A 19,397-nucleotide genomic window follows, 5' to 3' on the forward strand; every position below is an offset into this window, starting at 1 on the left:
TGTTTTCATTAACCTAATCCAGCAAAACTCACATGGTTTTATTGTTGTTCCCTTGGTAACAAGCAAACCCTTGCCCTTAGCCTACTGGCATTCGTGTGGATCGTACCACTTTGAAGTCGTAGGGGGGAATCATCGGAGATATAAATTATAGAATTACCTCTTTTTGCCTAAAACATATTACGTTAAAATCAACGTAATGCATCTAAAGTTGTGACATAACATGTCGTTTGTGACTCTTTGCTTGAAACGTTGTATATTCAATTATCGATCGCCTTAAGGCTTCTCAGCAAACCATGGAAAACCCCGTCATCACAATAAACTGACGATCGTACAGTAAGCTGTCAAAAGCTTGTTGCTTAAATCTGTGCAGCGCTATAGTAGAGTAGCAACGAAGTCGAAATAACGAGCTGTAAGCTAACTCTACGAACAGAGCAATAATTAAATGGGTTGTTAAACAGACATTTTGGGAGCACTTGACATCTTGTTTTCGTTAACGGTAGTTTACTTGGACTGCAGTGTCGTCTGTCCTAGCTGGTGCGTGATTGCTGTTTCCTTCTGGGAAGCGGTTCATCCGTGATGATATGAGGTAAGCACGTCTACTCCTTAGCTAACAGTGTGGCTAACGTGGGCTAATAAACGTTAATGTTAATGTTCTTTATACCGCTAGCCCAATGACAGCGGTGTCTTTAGCTTGCTAGCTTAATATTCGTGATTAACGTTAGCTAGCTAAAGTAGCCGAGGATGAGAATGCAAATTTAACTACGTGAACTATGCTAACGTTAGCTCTCCCTCGAAGTACCAATCTGTACAAATAAGGCAATAGTGTCAGTCAACGTTAACGTCAGTTGACAGATATTGTAACGTGGTATTGTAACATTAGCCTATTTTCTGCTGCTTGCTATTTGAGAGACAACTGCATATGTCGTTACAGTAATGTGGTGGGCGGGACATCCATATTCAGACCAGCAAAATTCCCATTTCACCTTCCATGAAATATGGACTACAAATAAAAGTATTTTCTAACGGCTTTAAACAGAATAACCATCGCGCAAAATGCTTTTCGCCGTGTTTTAATCTGCCCCCAAGTGGTGTAAATATCATGGGTGCATCTTCTCATTTTGAATTAACTAAATACGGCAGCATCTGTCAGCAAAAACAACCTACTGTTGAAACTGGAAGAAATGTATCACCAATAATAATGCCATACATAATACACAACGTAAGCTATGCAACAGGAGTCTGCTTAATTTAGACAAATACCCAAAATAATGTTTAAATATCAGTACTAAAAAGTAGTGATGTGGCAGAGTTTTAAATTAACTGCTCTGGCTAAAAAATATTGTCTATTATACACAGCAACAATTGTAGTCAATTTTGAGAGTTTATCTTGTCAATCTTGTGATTTATCATGCTCAAGTTCACATGCAACTTTTTTTGTTCTAAATTACATATCAGTTATCCGCATGCATGGGAAATGAATTACATTTTGAATTAGGATTATATAGTGGGTTTGAACATTTAATGTGCATGACGTTGCTACACAAAAGTGTATTATTATTATTTTTATTAATAATATTATGGTGGGTAAGTTACATTGCATGATACTTTACATTTTACACATTATTGCACACATTTCAGAAGTGGAATGATGGTACAACAGTAAATATGTTGTTGAAGGACTATCTATATACTTTATACAAAAGCTCTGATGTTCTCTGGTATCAATATTAAAACTTGGTTTATTAAGCATTTGTAATTACACAATTGAAATGTCCAAATAATGCAACTGAGTTAGGCCTTTTATAGAAATTGTAAAGTATGTTCAGGACACTCATTGATGAGCTACATGATCTAATTTGGGTAAAATGTTTGTCCAGTGTTAGTAGATATATACTTTATTGTGTTTATACTGTAAGTGTTGAACCCAGTCACTTCTAAATAATAAAATTGTATTCATAGATAAAAGATAAATGGTCAAGTGCTCATAGCGTTTTGCTCCAAGCGCTGCACAAACAGTGCATCAGCTCCTTGTTTTCTATTGGCCAATAAGTGACTGGGAGGATCTTCCTGGGGGCTGGCACACAAGCAGGAAGGGGGGTGGCTGAAAAGGCTTCAGCCAGAGTTGGACAGGCAATTTTTACTGTTGTGAAGAGAAAATCTTTGTTCACTAAATCCGTAGGACAAATAGGGGGTTAAAATTGTTTGTTGCTGTTATTATATTACCAAGGTACCTGCTCAAAAGTTAGTCTCTAACCAAGATTCTCGGTTTGGGACAGAAGTTCTTGGTGCTACGTGAAGTGAGAGAGGTAGGTTTCCGTGCTCTGTTTCCTGACTTGCGCTCAGAGGAATTTGCTGCAGTAGGCTGTGGGATAGCATGCAGTGAAGCTGAGCGGCTGTTATAGCAGAATATCTGGGTTAACAAAAGCAGAGTTTAGTCTAAATCTGTGCCTTTTGTGTCTTTGTACATTTATAGACAATGTAGATTGCTCTCAGTGGAGAAACCGCTCAACTCTGGTAAATATTTATTCAGCTCTCAAGTTAACCACCTTTTCTGCCTGCTCAGCAACTTCCTGTGTGTTTTACCAGTTAATGGGCTGGTCTGGCTATACCTTCCTGTTTTTGACTCCCAGTATGGCGTGTGTTTAAGCTTTGTCTTGCTTTCCTTTTATTCTGTATGTGCTTTGGTGGGCCAAGAGTCAGCATATCTGACGGTAGCAATTTGGCACCAAGTGGCCCACAGTATTAACAAGTAGAGCGTAACAGCGCAATGGAAAATAGGTTATAGTGGGCAGAGAGAGTGTACAGAATATGTGTAATAGAAGAACATTAGTATGTGTGGAAGATGAAATCTAGTTTTAATTGGCAGTTTTTTGTAGTTGATACTGATCAACAAAATGTATTACATATGTGGCATAACATCCATCTTATGGTTCAATGGATTTAAGCTTAGCAAATGTTCATATAGGCCTACCAATATTGATTGATTACCATGACACCATCCAGCTACACAGCCTGGGCACAGACTAGCACAACTGGTTCTGTGTTTGTAACTAGCTTACGTTTTAATTGAAGAGGCATGGCCTTGAGAAAGAAATTGTGAAATGTGCAGACATATTGCATCAACAACAACCATCTCAATATTTCTGAAGTTTAGAATTGTCCATTGAAATAATGATCATCTTTATATCATACTAGCTGTGAATTAGCTACCATTAGCAATGTCAGGCTGGCAAAAGATACATCTAGATGTTCATCTTGAGATGTGTATGCACTGTACAGACACAGGTAAAAAGAAAGCAAAATGACAGAGAAATCAACGATGAGGAATTATTGTAGAGTAAACCTCTAAATCACAAAAATGGTTAGTGGAAATTAGTGGAAATGGTTTAGATTACCAAGAGGGAAACATGAATTCCCCTACAGAGGACATGCATAGTTTTATTGATCTAGTGATCTGGTCAGATCACTAGTTCTATTAACTAACTATTATACTGCATGTTTTGTTTTGAGCATTACAAAAGCCCAAATAGTTTACAGTGTCGTAAAAGAGACAAAAGCAATGAATGCTCACATTTGAGAAGTTGGAACCAGAGAATGACTGGAGCCGTGTTTAAGAAATGACTCAAACGATTAGTTTCTGCTAAAGAACAGATAACTCTAGAGAATAAATGGTCTTTAGTGAATAGAAGTAAGTACATGGAATGCCATCAGTATTTATGGTCGCTCTAAATGTGCCAATTGTAGAGTAATGGCTTGTAATATTACATACTTGTAATATTTATTTGGATACTAATTCTGTAATATACATGTTTTTGTCTTTCAGATCCCCAGCTTGAAGTGGGTTCGTCTACTTTGCTGGCCTTTGCTTTTTTCAAGGCCAGACTCAATTAAGCAGCCACACAAGATACCTCAGCTGCAAGTCCTCTGCTACCACTTTGCACAACATCAGCACCTAAAAATGCTTAAATAGAGCCATAATATAAGAGAATAGAGATAATGACCTGAGAATGAATGATAATTAAATTACCCTCACTTGTCTGATATTTATGGACACCATTTGTGGAATCTACACTTAAATTTGTCACAACATACATCTGCAGTTGTTGTTTTTTGATGGGTGTTTTCTCAGTGATTGACCAGCCATCTGATCTTTCTGCTCCAGTTGATGGAGGACTCACCAGGTTGTTTTTAAAAGAGGACTTTGCACATAGAGCCAACCTACAGCTTTTGTTGTATTAGGCACAATAAGATTGACCTAAAATAATTTATGATTATAACCTTTTGGACATGGCATTGAACATGTCTTCAGTAAGAGACACAAAATGGCTAACTCTGGAAGTCTGTCGACAGTTTCAGCGAGGAAACTGTTCACGTAGTGATGAGGAATGCAAATTTGCTCATCCACCGAAGAGCTGCCAAGTTGACAATGGGAGAGTTGTTGCCTGCTTTGACTCCCTGAAGGTAAGAAATACTGCACACCCTCATATAAAGGTAAATGTTTCATGAAATTAAACATTTACTTGTTACCCGTGTCCCTGGGTTAATGGTTTCTTTATTATACCAAATCCTATATATACATGTTGGGATTGCTCAAAGGGTTCTTGGGGATGCAGATTCCATCTTGTTTCCTAACAAATACAGTTTAACATACAGGTCTACCAAGCTAACCAGTGAACACGAAGTGAGCCGGGCTGTGAGTTTGGGAAAGCATTCCTGATATCATTCATAGTTGTCTACACTGCAGTGTTCCAACATATACTGTATAGAATGGGATTACAACAAACTCTTTTTTTTCCCACTGTTCTTTCTTCTTCCTTCCCCGCTAACTGTTAATAATAGAGGAAGGAAATGATGCTTGATTACTACTGTCAGTTTAAAGTCTTAACCCCACCCAATGGTGAAATCCCCCCCCCCCCCCCCCCCCCCCCCTTCCCCCCATATTAAGCTGCCCCCACATCTGGTTTCAAGTAGAAATATGTTAAAACTATAGGTAATATGACATCTCCAGAAATAGAGCACCTCATCACTTATCTAGTCTAGACTATAAAAAAAATTCTGGCAGCCGGTTGGATTACAGCCAGTTTATTCTCCTGCCCTGAATGAGACACCAAGGGTGCCTTAATCCACTCTCACCCATTCACTATTACCACACAATACAGCATTGCCCCCAGGATTATTCTCATGTTGACTCATCGTCTTATCTCCTTACTGTAGGCAGTTTATACACAGCTTGTCTGGACAGGGCCTTCTCTGAGCCCCAGGGGTCAAGGTCTTGGATCAAAGTCTTACACATAGTAGCTTCCGTATTCCTTTTATCTTAAAACAACATTTATTGATTTGACCTAAATCAATTTTGCTGACCAAATATTAACATCAAGACATCACCACTTGGAAATATACATATTCATCTTTATAATGAAATATACTACAATATACGCTTGGGGCCAAACTAAATTGTGCACGTAATTTTGGTGCATTTTTATAAATAAACAGCAAACAATAGAACAATTATACACAATAGAGATGTTAAATTCCTATTGGGACTAAGTAAGTAAATAAAAATAAATGTCAAGCTTAGTTTTATTTTAGAATTACAATATTTTAGAAACCTAGAATTACAGTTTGCGTCAGCTAGCAGTTGTTGCAGTCATGTGATGATGTCTCAGGGAAAGAAAAAAAAAATAGTTAGCTGCTCAAATTGTGCTTCCCAAACAAATTGTTTTCCTCCTAGTTGTCCACTGATGGCATTTTAATTACATATGATTTGTGAATCAGTAGAGTTGATCAATTGCTTCTGACAGTTAACTTTATTACAGAGAAGAATGTGCACATGCTTTGCTATTGTAACTAGTATCTCATGACATCCATTAAAGCAGTTGAATGTCTTGTTAATACACAAACTTGAGCTGTTTCCTGTGGCTAGCTCCTCTCATACAGCTGAGAAGGGAGCATACCCATTGATCACTTAATGCAACTTCAGCTAGATGCTGTCAAGACAGAGGAGCCTCAGCTTCCTCGTCTTTGACCTCAGTTTAACCCTTCATAGCTGTGGCGCATGAGTCTCTATGGCACTGTATTATGGAAGGCACTTTCATTTCATGCTTTCAAGCTGTCTACTAGGCCTGGACGATTAATCATTAAACAATTGTGATCTCGATTCACCCTGTTCTTGATTTATTTTTTAAATAGCTTTGATTTTCTTTTCTTTCTTTTTTACTACTTTGATCCTCACTTGATTTTACTAGCCAACTGCATCACAAATGTTACTACTAAGTTGATTTTAAAGTGCTCCCAAGCGCTGCAGTGCTCTCCCTTCTTTTCATTGAAGCCTCTATGTTTACAGGCTTGGGGTTATGCACAATGTGCTAAACAGTGGGGAGAACAAGTATTTGATGCACTGCTGATTTTGAAAGTTTTCCTACTTACAAAGCATGTAGAGGTCTGTATTTTTTATCATAGGTACACTTCAACTCTGTGAGACAGAATCTAACACAAAAATCCAGAAAATTGTTATGATTTTTAAATAATTAATTTGTATTTTGTTGCATGATGATGAAGTATTTGATCATCTACCAACCAGTAAGAATTCCGGCTCTCACAGACCAGGTAGTTTTTCTTTAAGAAGCCCTCCTGTTCTCCACTCATTAGGACTGCACAATTAATCGAATTTTAATCACAATCATGATTTTGGCTTCCTATGATCAGATTTGTGTGATCGAGTGATATTTTAGATGCGTTCATAGAATGCTCCGTTTTTTTTTTTTTTGCAAAGCCAAACTACCGCTTCGTTAACCACTGTCTGGTGCCAGTCAGAGTTGTTCCCTGCACCGTGCACCTTAGTTTCTAAATGTAGACAGTCACAGAGGGCGGAGTAAGCCCCGCCCCCCATTCACTCACATACGGCTCCCAGCAACACGGGAAGGCACTGCACTGGTCCACACTTCTGACATTTATACATAGCTGCATATCGAGCCAAACTGTATTTGTACCAGTGTTTCCGCTGTTAACTCTCTGTTATTGCGATGGCCATGGCGAAAAGCACAGGAGTTATTGAATGCAACTAACCCATGCATTTGACCCACGGCCAGATTATCCTAGTTCATAAAAATGCAGTGCAGTGACGATACAGACATTTCATACTCACGTGTGTAACTGCTGACCCTTCATTCAACCCGTGCTGGACCCGTTCATAATGAGCCAGCTGTCACTCTGTGAGTAGCTTACGCACATATTTAATTTTCATGTAAACATGTATTGCAGCTGTATATTTTCTGGGAAGGAAACCCTGTTTTTGCATTCAATCTGTTTTAACAAAACAGCTTGTGAAAAGTGGCTTTGGCCTTGACCCACTTTGTAAAAAAAAAAATATATATATATATATCTCATGTATCGCCATTCAGCTGAAAAATACAGAAATAGGATTTTTTTTCCTTGACTAGAAGATCTCTTGCACAATATGGATACACAATATGGATGTGAAAGAAAGCAGTTATAAATAGCCTAAAGGCAATGTACAACTGCTTTATGTGACAATATAAAAAATGTATGGTTAAAATCACAAATAATCGTGATAATTAATCGTGATCTCAATATTTAATAAATTTTGTATAAAAGACACCTGTTTACACACTCAATCAAACAGACTCCAACTTCCTTACAATGGCCAAGACCAGAGAGCTGTGGATACAATTGGAGACCTGCACAAGGCTGGGATGGGCTACAGGACAATAGGCAAGCAGCTTGGTGAGAAGGCAACAACTGTTGGAAAATGGAAGAAGTTTAAGATGACGATCAATCTCCATCAGGCTGGGGCTAAATGCAAGATCTCACCTCGTGGGGCATCAATGAGGAAGGTGAGGGATCAGCCCAGAACTACACGTCAGGGCCTTGTCGATGACCTGAAGAGAGCTAGGACCACAGTCTCAAAGAAAATCATTATTAACACACTACGTCATGGATTAAAGATTTAAGATTAAAATCCTGCAGCGCACACAAAGTCCCCCTAGTCAAGCCAGCGCTTGTCCAGGCCCATCTGAAGTTTGCCCATGATCCAGAGGAGGAATGGGAGAAGGTCATGTGGTCTGATGAGACAGAAATAGAGCTTTTTGGTCTAAACTCCACTTGCCGTATTTGGAGTAAGAAGAAGGATGAGCACAACCCCAAGAACACCATCCCAACCATGAAGCATGGAGGTGGAGGTGGAAACATCATTCTTTTGGGGTGCTTTTCTGCAAAGGGGACAGGGCGACTGCACCTTATTGAGGGGAGGAGGGATTGGAACAACCTCCTTCCCTGGGTCGTGGCTGGGTCTTCCAGCATGACAGCGACCCAAAACACACAGCCAGGGCAACTAAGGAGTGGCTTCGTAACAAGTCTGGCTTAGCCAGTTTCCAGACCTCAACCCAATGGAAAATCTTTGGAGGGAGATGAAAGTCCGTATTGCCCAGCAACAGCCCCAAAACCTGAAGGATCTGGAGAAGGTCCTTATGGATGAGTGGGCCAAAATCCCTCCCGCAGTGTGTGCAAACTTGGTCAACAACTACAGAAATTGTATGATCTCTGGAATTGCAAAACAAAGGTTTCTGTACCAAATTTTAAGTTCTGCTTTTCTGATGTATCAAATACTTGTGTCATGCAATAAAATACAAAAAAATTACAGACCTCTACATGCTTTGCAATTAAATATTAGATATTGAAATAATACTTTCCAATAATACTGCATTTTTTCAGAGCTATATCCCAACTAATGACAAATTGATGACCATAAAACCTACATGGACCTTCACAACAAATAAAGTAAATCTCTTGTGAGAAATGCAAATGATGTGAAATTACTTCACTTGATTTGAATACGAAGGGCAGAAGAAGCTTACCTCTCATTAGAGAAATTCAGATGCTTGATTGACAGAACTTGTGTTGGAAGGTTCCATTTAAAGTCCAAGAGGAAAAAATAATACATAAGCTTAATATCCAGACTGTTGAAATATAAAGCAAATCACCATTTATTTCCTTTTGACCATCGTCCTCCTTACAGCCCTGTCTATTACATTTATGTTGGCACATCATCTACATCCAAATCTAACATTCACTGGCAATTTTAGGAAATGGTGTTTCCTTTCTGTAGCAAGGAAGCACAATTGTGTGGATTTAGATTTAGACCAGTAGCCTAATTAAAGCCTGTAAATTGAATTATGAGGAACACTAACAATATTTATAGGAATATATCCTTTTCTTTTCCTTTTTCTCTGAAAACAGGGGCGATGCTCAAGAGAAAATTGCAAGTATCTTCATCCACCTTCACACTTAAAAACCCAGTTAGAGATAAATGGGCGCAACAACCTCATCCAACAAAAGACGGCAGCAGCTGTGCTTGCCCAACAGATGCAGCTCATGATCCCAGGACACAGCATGCAGCCTGTGGTAAGGTCCTCATTCAGTAGTTATTAAAATTAACTTCTAAGTGTTATGATGCTTGTCTGATTTGTAATATGTAACATTTTCCCTCATAGCCAACATTTCATGTTACACAGGGACTGGGCACAAATACTGGTCTTAGTTATGGTTCATACATGACACCTTTGAGCCATGGAATGAGCCTCATCCCAACAGACAACCTCTCCAGCACCCAGGTTCTTGTTTCTGGGAGCCCACCGGTTACGGTCCAGAGCTCCTCTTCTTCTTCTTCTTCTTCTTCCTCTCCCTCACAGAAACTGCAGCGTTCGGACAAGCTAGAGGTATTCATGCACCACAAGGAGTGATTTAACATGAATAAATACATTAGTTCTGTGGGTTGACATAGTCTGGCTACATGTTAAAATTCGTAATTCTTGTCTTTATAATTGCTCCTCTCAGGTGTGCCGCGAGTTTCAGCGGGGAAACTGTGCAAGAGGGGAGACAGATTGCCGCTTCGCTCACCCCAGTGACAGCCCAATGATTGACACCACAGATAACACGGTCACTGTTTGCATGGACTACATCAAGAGCCGCTGCTCCAGGGAGAAGTGCAAGTATTTTCACCCGCCTGCACAATTGCAGGCCAAAATCAAATCCAGTCAACAGCAAGTCAATCACACAGCCGTCGCAGCCCAGGCTGCAGCCATGGTAAGAGAGAGACTTATCCTTCTAACCAATGAAATGTGTTTTAGTTTGCGCAGAAACACATTATCCTGCCAAAAATATGGTGCTTTTTAGTGTAATTGTCTTTGCCATAACATCACTGAATGTGGAGCGCTATACATTTACAGTATATACTATTATTTGCAATGGTATATTAATGTAGTGGCAATAATTAGTATATGCCCTTAAAATTGAACTGATGTCTACGTGTTAAACAAAGCAGGAAAACAGCAATTAGATTAATTGTTAAACTCCATTCAGTTAAAACTGTAAGCTAAAGGTCAGAATAATGATTTCTGTGATCTGAAATCTGTGAAAATCTGACCCTTCCCCCTCAGACAAAATCAAGACAATGCGCACCCCCCCACTGCTTGCAAACAGGAGGTACTACTCACCGTTAAAAGTATGCTGAATTAGCTATTAGTGGCTGTGTACCCATATACAGACGACGTTTACTGGATTACTTTGTACTGAAGAAAACTTAAAAAAGTGATTATTTTCAGACAATTTTCTTGAGTTATGATGCATCTTTTTTCTATATTGTCAACCAAGTCCTGACTCAGGCAAGGAATGCCATTTTTTTGTCAAATTGTGAACAAAATCAGCAGGCCAAAGTACAATAACTTATTTCCTGTTGTCTATAGAACACAGTATCTTTGCCTCACATCTCGCACTTCACACACACACACACACACACACACACACACACACACACACACCCCCTCCCCCCCACCCCCTAACTCTCCAACGCACCCCTGGGGCAGCACACATCAGAGTTTGAAAACTTTTGTCTTAGACTTTGTAATTTAAATTAAAGGGATTTTTAGTCATCAATAGAAAATCTGCCCTTTGTCTGTGTCTTTTCTGATAATTAAACACATATGCCTGTTTTTAATGTTGTTTCCAAACACCACAGATATAAACAGACCTGTCATGACATCAGAAAACATTACAAAGAAGGATGAGATTAGATTCAAGGTAGTTGTTGTCAAGGGTTAGTCCATGTATTAAAATCTGTCAGTCAAATTGGGAACAGCAGCAGATTCCATCTTGCATTTTTTTTATAATAAAACTATACTTTTTGTTGACATTTTAAGGCTTGTGCCTTTTAAACGGGCCCAATCAAAAGATGTATATTTTCTATGTTAGCACATGCACCAGACACCCCATAGACAGAACCGGTGCTAAGCTGCCGTTAACTGAGAAATGTCATTTTTTACCGTATTTATTATGTGCTATACAGCATGAGTCATTGTAATGACTAAGCTTTGTAATAACTACCTGCATGGGAAAGTGCACAAAAGAGCAAAGTCATCTGTTATGTACTCTGGACCAACTTGACAGTTCCGCTTCATAATTTCTGCCATTTCCTTTCCCAATTCTTGCATCTAAAATTTTATTTTGGTTTCAGTTTTAACACTTAACTTAGTTTACTTAAGTTTATTTTAACATAATGCATGTTCCGGTCTTTCACTTGCCAAAGCCTATAACACCTGGCTTCAGTAAAATGTGCTACCTTACCCTCCATAGACCATCTACCTCACTTTTCATTTACATTATTTTTTATGGTCCCTTACATTTAAATAATAATTTTGTTTAATGAAATGTAGGTTGTATTTTAAGCTCACAGAAGCAATTATGTTTTGCTGTGTACAGTAAAAGTAGAGGAGGCAACTGACATTCCACCAAAAGCGAGTGTGAATGTAGTAGAGCTCCACATTCTGTGTTTTATGACTTTGCATACATAGTTATTTCAGCTGTTTATTTGGGTTATTGTCTTTGGCTTTAATAAAACCAAGTCGTTTTTCATTTAACAATAAAATGTTCAGTGCTTGATGTACATAACGTTTTTAACCCTTCCTAAGACCAGTGTGTATAGTACCACTGATTGCATCATGGTAGTGTTTTGAATACAATTAACAAACTCGATCGAGTAATGTTATAGTGATGAATATACAGTGTAAGAAATACAAGGTTGTGGCCTATCATGGTAAATCTTTGTTGCCAAAGCTATTGATTGACTACATGTTGACCTACTAATGACGGAGTCTTTAGTTAGTGTGTCTTTTAATCAGTTATTTTGGTTACTGTGCATGCATATTGTGTTTTATGTGGTATACTACATTCAGATTATTTTGTTTTTGTTTTCCCCTTCTCACCTTTCCACAATGCTGTCCCCCATGACGCACCTCTGCTTGCTGTTACCTGTATGTTAAACGCTTGAATCCCATTGGCCCACTGCCATCATGTGCTCGCTGCCTGCTATTAAAAGACTCAGTCGACTGCCAAAGCAATGAAGCGATCCCTCGAGGCAACTGTAGACCTGGTACTTTCACCTTTTGCTTGGGTTGTAGCTATTAATTGTATTGTATCTTTTCATTTTTGTCATTGTGGTTTAAAGCTTCTTCAAGTCTCACATAGTTTCTGTGTACACAGTCCTCATCAGTAGCTTTAAGTGCTTAATTTGAAAGATGTTTTAAACATTTTGGTTATTCCATTCATATTTGAATCCTAAAACATGCTTGAGTTTTCCACTATGTTAAAACCGTCACCTTTATTGTGTAGTCATGTTTGCCGTTTTTGCATATTTTTGTAAACAAATACTAAATATTAAGTGTTGAAAGCGTAGCTGAACAGAGATAGAGGGAGTTTCCGTGTGTCATGTCTCTTCTTGTTTCCTTTCAGGGTTATCCCTACAGTGTACCCCTACCAAAGAGACCAGCTTTTGAGAAGAGCAACTGGGCCAGCTCTCTCCTCAGTCCTAGTTTTTTGCACTACCAACAGGCTCTAGCCAACTCCCAGCTGCAGCAGCCCACTGCCGCATTTTATCCCACAGGTGAGCTTCTAAACGAGATGTGGATTTAAAGCTAAAGTGGGGAATGTCATGCACTTTTCAATTTCACGTGTGTCCTAATTGTTTTGTTTCTGGGTTTATATACTGCTCTTAAATATACACACTTTTGTTGTCACTTGACTTAAGAACTAAGATCCAGTATTTTACTTCACTTTACTTTAGTCTACGTATCTGTTAAATCGTTACTGTCTAAAGACCAAGGGTCTTATTTGTGTATGCTTACTACACTAAAGAAGTCTCATGTGTGCTCACGCCATTGTTGAACATTTCTCTTTCCATTTTATAATCACACAGGTTCTTTCTTCTGCATGACTCCCACGAACGGCATTGGTAGGTCCCTTCCTTATTCTTTTATAAACTATGTGTCATATCAATGGAGAACAAAAGTGAAGCTTTCATCTGGCTTTTCTGTTATTCCAGCATAGGAAAGCAAACCACATTAAAACCACATCATAAAATGATCAGAAAGGATAATTGTATTAGATTTTATTGTACACCTTTGAGCTTTTCTTGTATAATTGTGTGTTTGTTTTGATAATCAAGTCTTGTAATATATAAATAATTCTTTCATTTACAAATAATAAATAATTCAGGTAGTCAAACAGAATATACTAATTTAAGCAGTTTGAGGGATTTTGTCTGTAGAAGTACCACACACCTTGGATTAGGAAATTTGATCAGCATCCCTTTGATTCACTTGTTTTTTTTATACTCTGAAATGTTTTACATTATTAAAACTCAAATATCTTTAAAATAAAACAAAAACAATCTTTGATCTTAACTGATGGCATTACTGTACATGCCACCTCTTTTGGGGTGTTAAATTATGGACAGATTTCCTAATTGTACCTTATCAGCTCTCCTTTTATGTTCTCCCCTGCTGTCTCGCTTTGCTGTGTGATCACATGCCATCTGCTGGTCTAACCCAATGATGGCTTGCTGCTAATGTCATATTGTACTTGCCTGGCGAGAGATAGGAAAACATTGCTATGGTTACCATAATGCTCCACCTCCCTTTTCATTGCTTTCATGGTTCCCTTCCTGAAAAAGTCCCCATGATGTACAGTGCTACGCCTGCTACTGTCTCTGCAGCAACTACTCCCGCCACAAGTGTCCCCTACGCAGCAACAGCACCAGCCAATCAGGTTTGCTCCTTTTTAAAGCTTTCTGTCATAAATCCTTGAGCTCAGAATAAGTGCCTCATCTTTATATCAGGGGAGTTGCTTCATCAGCATAGCATCGCCCTGCTTGCATTGCATTGTCATTAAGCTTTATCTACCTGTAGACCTTTAGTTGAACTCGGCCACATCTCACTCCTTTTCCTGATGACAGACATCATTTATTTAGAGGTCTTCCATTTGCAAATAGTGGTGTGGCATATATTCTTTATTGCATGTTTTTTGCTTTGTTCCATGTCAGTGTCTATTTCTCTACTCAATATGCAGTTTAAAATGTTAATAATAGAAAAAAAACTTGCCACACTGGTTGTGACGTGTTAATAATTGCATTCATTGTATTATTATCTGTGAAAAATTATTTTAACCCCCCTATTTGGGGGTTTATTTTTATGTGTGAAACTGTAATGAGACATCTTTGAGTAGATATGTTAACCTGTGTGAATATGTGTAGCTGTATACAGTACAGCTACACATATTCACACAGGTGTACACTGCCAAAACTTTCTGAGTAAAAGTTAGGCTTCAGAATTTCTGTTCTGTGTGCGCTAGTAGTAGACAATAATAGACTATTTTAACGTGTTTTGGTCACAATGCATACTGAACCATTGTTGCATATAAACCGGACGTCCTGTAGCAAAACGGTTTTGGACAAATACACATACCGATACAGCCTCACTCACCTTATGCCTTTAACTCTCTCAGAAGGACTTGCTCTGACCAGTCTCAAATCGCCAAAATAAAATAACATTTAAGTACGGTAGAGAATTCAAATTTAAACTCTTCATAAGAAGCAATGGCAAATCTGTGCATTTAGCACTGCAAAAATATATCATATTTATGGATAAGATCATACCACATCATATTATAGCATGACACAAGTATTGACTTCTTTAAAACAATATGTTACCCCTTTATTTTGAAGCCGACTTCAATCAAATTCTGGTTTTAGGCTTTAATTTCTGGCAACTTGTCGCCATTTCCTCAAGGCTCAAGTTGCCGGCTGTGTACGTGTATAATCTGTCATTTTTGATTTTGAGGTTTATTTTATTTATATTTTGGTAATTTTAGTCCCGCAAACTAAAACATTTTACATTTTAATGGCTGGAGATTGTAGAGGAGTCAATGTAAAATATTTGAAAAAACAACATTAATTACTTTGTTAACCTTTCTTAGTTCAGACATTTGTTTCATATAGTAGTGTCATATGCACAAATGTTATCCAAAAGTTATTCAATGTTACACAATAGGCAGAGCTCTGGGGGAAATGTGTACTTGTGTGCAATATATTCAATTTGATGTGATGGTACAGCTATGAGAACTGTCATAAGTTGTGGCAAGTTTTTTTTTATAAAGTTAAAGACGTAAGGGGAAATTACATCCAGTACCAAGATTTTAAAGGGTTTGAGGTAGTTGTTTCATTTAATTTTATCAATTGTATGGCCATCACGATGATCATTCTTGATGAGCACTTTTGTCATGTTTCAAAAACACATATGGACCAAGTATTTTTTACTATCTGCAACCACTAAGTGACTGTCTCTTGCCCCTGAAACAGATCATCCTCAAGTAACCACCAGAAATAGAAGTCAGTGCCGTGTTGCTGCTGTTAAAGACGCCAAACAGCTGCTCTGTAAATATTCTGTTAACACTACACACAACCTACAACAAGCTGCATGCTGATAACATCACTCAAGAAAAGGTTGTAGACATTATTTTCATCTCACGTAATAAATTACATAGCTCAATTACTAGGATTACACTGTTAGGTAAGTGTCACAGAAGATTATTGTATGCACGCACCTTTGCACCTGCATTAACATGCATCCTCAGTAGTGTGCATAATATCCTGGTTTCTATTTCCTAATCCAATTCTGACAGAGGTCAGAGGTGCATTTAGCCTCTTAATCAGCTGAAATGCAATGTGTCTCCTGTTCACGAATAAGAGCCTGAAAAGGAAAGAAAATAAGTTTTCTGAACAAATCCAACCAAGTAATACATGGAAATCAAACAAAAACAGGCAGTGCAGGTACAGTAGTAACACCTAAAATTAACTGATAATAAAACAAGCTGAAATGTTGTTCACTGACAGTTTTAAATTATGTAAATAGTACAGGAGGAAGGGATGAGCATGACAGATCTAATCTGAAAACAATACGTGTTAAGACCAGGTGTAAAGGGGTCCTATATTGTTTGAATTGTATCCTCAACATATTGAGCAACACATTATTTTTCCTTTCTTGAATGTGTTATGTACACTAAAATGTTTTTCACATAAATGATTGTTTATCTAGTGCCAGCTTTACTTATTTCAAACAAACTAGCAAAACACACTTTTAACTTTGGATTTTACATTGTAAAATGACGAAAATGTCCTCTAGGTGTTCTGAGGGTCGATCATCTGTAATGTATAACCTCTCATCCCAGAGAACAGGATCAGTGCTCCACCTCCTGGTGTGCCTTTGCATTGCATATACAGAATGTATTGCTGCAGATACTTATTTCTTTAAGGCATTGAAGCAACAATGATGCAAACATTGTTGCTTCACCGCCCCCCCCCCCCCCCCCCCCCCCCCCCCCCTCCTGCTGGTATATCTGGAAGTGGTTTTCACTGGAGCCAGTTCCACAAAGATATACTTTGATTAGGGCTTAGGTCAAACTAATAAGTCCAATTACATATGTCTGAATTAATATGCTGCACAAAGATGTCTAGTTTCTTAAGGAACCAGGAAACCACAACAATCCGCTTAGCAGAAAATGTTTCGATTGGTGACACTGGTCAGCAGGAGTCACTGATTGTTACCCTGGAAACACTTCTCGACAGGTGTCACTTACAGTTACTATGGAATTATCTTAGCTCTAAATTTTGCTGGTGGTAGGGTCACTCGCGTTTTAGGCTTAACATAAATCTCTCTTTTTTTTTTGTGAGACTACGACTCACGACTTGCATCAACGAAATCTGCAAAATTAAAATGGGCCTTACATTACAGACCAGTCTAAAATATCTTTGTGAAACCAGCTCCTGGTTCAACATGAACATTTAACAAACCATGTTTTAAATAAGAGCCTCCACAGCCATTGACTCAGTTAAGGCTGTTAGAATTACTACCACTCAAATACAAACTAAAGTCCCTGTAATCACATCAGGGATACATTGGGTAGTGTGTGAACTGTCAGTCGTAATGTTACAGCCCGTTGTCAGTACTGTATTAATTGAATGTTACAAGTGCCTGAAGAATTGTGCAAGTGAGAATATCCCTGCATATTTAAAAGGCTTTGTGTGAAAAATCACTTGATTAAATCTACTCTAATTAAGCCACATTTAGAGAGAAATGTTTTGCAATGCTACGTCAGTGCATTAAGTCTTTCAGTTAATTTTCACAGAGGAAATTTGTATGAATGTACTGTGTCTAAGAGTTAAAATCAAGCTTAATTTCATTCGTTTTGATTTTAAGATGATTAATGTATAACAATTGTTCCCAAATCAGTTTCACACACAGTACAAAACTTCTGAAGAGGTAGATGTTTGGTGAAGTTTAGTTTACCCGTCTTTGTTTGTAACTGACAGCAGACAGAGTGGGTAGTGTGTGTGGTTGAGTGAAAAACAAAACAGCTTTCATTCCTATATGTAACATTCTCTTGACTATTTTTCATGTAAGTTTTAGTTCCCTGCTTTGCAAACAGCTTGTGCAAATAACTTTTCCTTTAATGTTTATGATGTCTTTTCAAGTGACTGATCTAAGTTGTTGGTTTTTATGAAAATGTGTGTACGTACAATTGTGTGTGATTAACTCTGACAATCCACCACGAGATATTTCATTTGTTCACTTTTTGATTTTTCTTTAATTTGTTATGAAAAGTTCGACACATTTTTGTTTGGAATATAAGGAGTATACGTGCATATTTTACTAGTTTAACATTAGAAAAGAAGGCTTTTAAAATGTATTCTCTTCTATTTTATGATGAATGTAATTTATTAAATGGACTTTAGCTCGGCTGGAGGTTCCTCAAAGGGCCTTGATCTGTTGTATTAGCCTATGATAAGCCGTCTTGTGTCAAGGGTTTAAATGTTGGAGCAAAACAAAAGCTCAAAACATTTCATCCCTGTCACTGCCTTGTCACCTGTGAGGGACAACAAACCTTTGCATGAGCAAGGCAATAGAATTGCTTTTAATGTACAAAAGTGCAGTGTACAGGCCACATTTTATGAAAAGTAACTTTCAGAATAGTGTAATAATAGTTTGTCATTTAATTGTTTTTGATGTGTTGCTGAGGCAATCTGAAGTTGCAGTGATTAAAAACTGTATTTTTGTAGGGGTTGCTTTTGGTTTTGCTCCTCACAATAACACATTAGATTGTACTGTCAGATATTTTACTTTGTTATGCCATGGTGAAATACTGTAAGTGATCCAGTGCATGAGGATATATTTTGGAACGTCAACCTTTTGCTTTATATGGTTTTTAACTGCATGTTAACATCTTGCAGCAAACATATAATCCACCCTCAGACAATCTGCAGTCAGGGGGTCAGCAGTTGATGGTTCAGCAGCTGATTGAACCTTTGTTTTCTTTTTATAATATGTTTGCTTTTCAAGTTTAGGTTATTATTAGATCTATGACGTGTTCCCTTATTTATTTTACCTGCAAATAAAAGGCATATAGCCAAATGTTTGTTTTACACCTTTTGGCAGAAAGCTTGAATGTCGTGGATATGCCCACACATGGAGGTCACCCGGTCAAAACGATGTGGACAGTAAGAATGTTTGGTCTGACTGACTATAGCACTTTCTCAAACGTCAGACTGAGAGGACATGCTTTTTGTAAACTTTGCCTTATCTTTAATCTATTCCTAAGTTTGTATTTGTTCATTAACTAAGAATTTCATTTTGTCTAATAAATAAAAAGCATTTCACTGAATTGTTCGTTGAAATTTTTGCTACGTGAGTTTTGAGTTTGAAGCCAAAAATGACAGTTTGTAAAATGAACCCAAACACCATTCTGATAGGACTGGCTACATTGCTTGTTAAATTATATCACAGATCAAAATATGTGAATGCCATTTGATTCCATCCTGGCCTGAATCTAAACTGTCCATCCTTTCTTTTTAAACTTACTTGTGAAAATTATTTTATTTGTGCATAATTAAACATTTCATGTGGCTAGTTTTGTTCCTGTAAATTCAAAATTGTGTAAAATCTAATATTGCAAATAAATAAATGTCAAGTAAATGCCATGCTGTGAGCTGTTTGATT

At 37.8% G+C, this 19,397-nt stretch overlaps 1 protein-coding gene across 8 annotated transcripts; it reads left to right on the plus strand.

Annotated features, from left to right (window-relative positions):
• Positions 1-307: 307 nt before the first annotated feature.
• LOC117952852 (muscleblind-like protein 2a) lies at positions 308-19,062 on the plus strand. 8 transcript variants are annotated; one of them, XR_004658520.1, is made up of 10 exons: positions 308-586; positions 3,824-4,461; positions 9,256-9,420; positions 9,510-9,734; positions 9,853-10,101; positions 12,389-12,442; positions 12,802-12,952; positions 13,265-13,300; positions 13,948-14,115; positions 15,704-19,062. XR_004658520.1 is itself a non-coding variant. In XM_034885438.1 (10 exons), the coding sequence occupies exons 2-10, from the start codon at positions 4,288-4,290 to the stop codon at positions 15,716-15,718; spliced, it is 1,164 nt and encodes a 387-aa protein (XP_034741329.1). In that variant the 5' UTR covers positions 308-586; positions 3,824-4,287; the 3' UTR covers positions 15,719-19,062. The 8 variants fall into 8 exon arrangements, 7 of the variants coding, with proteins under 7 accessions (XP_034741329.1, XP_034741326.1, XP_034741332.1 ...); XM_034885438.1 differs by having other exon boundaries at positions 14,021-14,115; XM_034885437.1 differs by lacking the exons at positions 308-586; positions 13,948-14,115 and adding exons at positions 2,093-2,306; positions 2,474-2,514.
• The last annotated feature ends 335 nt before the right edge of the window (positions 19,063-19,397 follow it).

The sequence above is a fragment of the Etheostoma cragini genome, chromosome 11, assembly GCF_013103735.1.
Source record: "Etheostoma cragini isolate CJK2018 chromosome 11, CSU_Ecrag_1.0, whole genome shotgun sequence".
NCBI classification, from domain to species: domain Eukaryota; kingdom Metazoa; phylum Chordata; class Actinopteri; order Perciformes; family Percidae; genus Etheostoma; species Etheostoma cragini.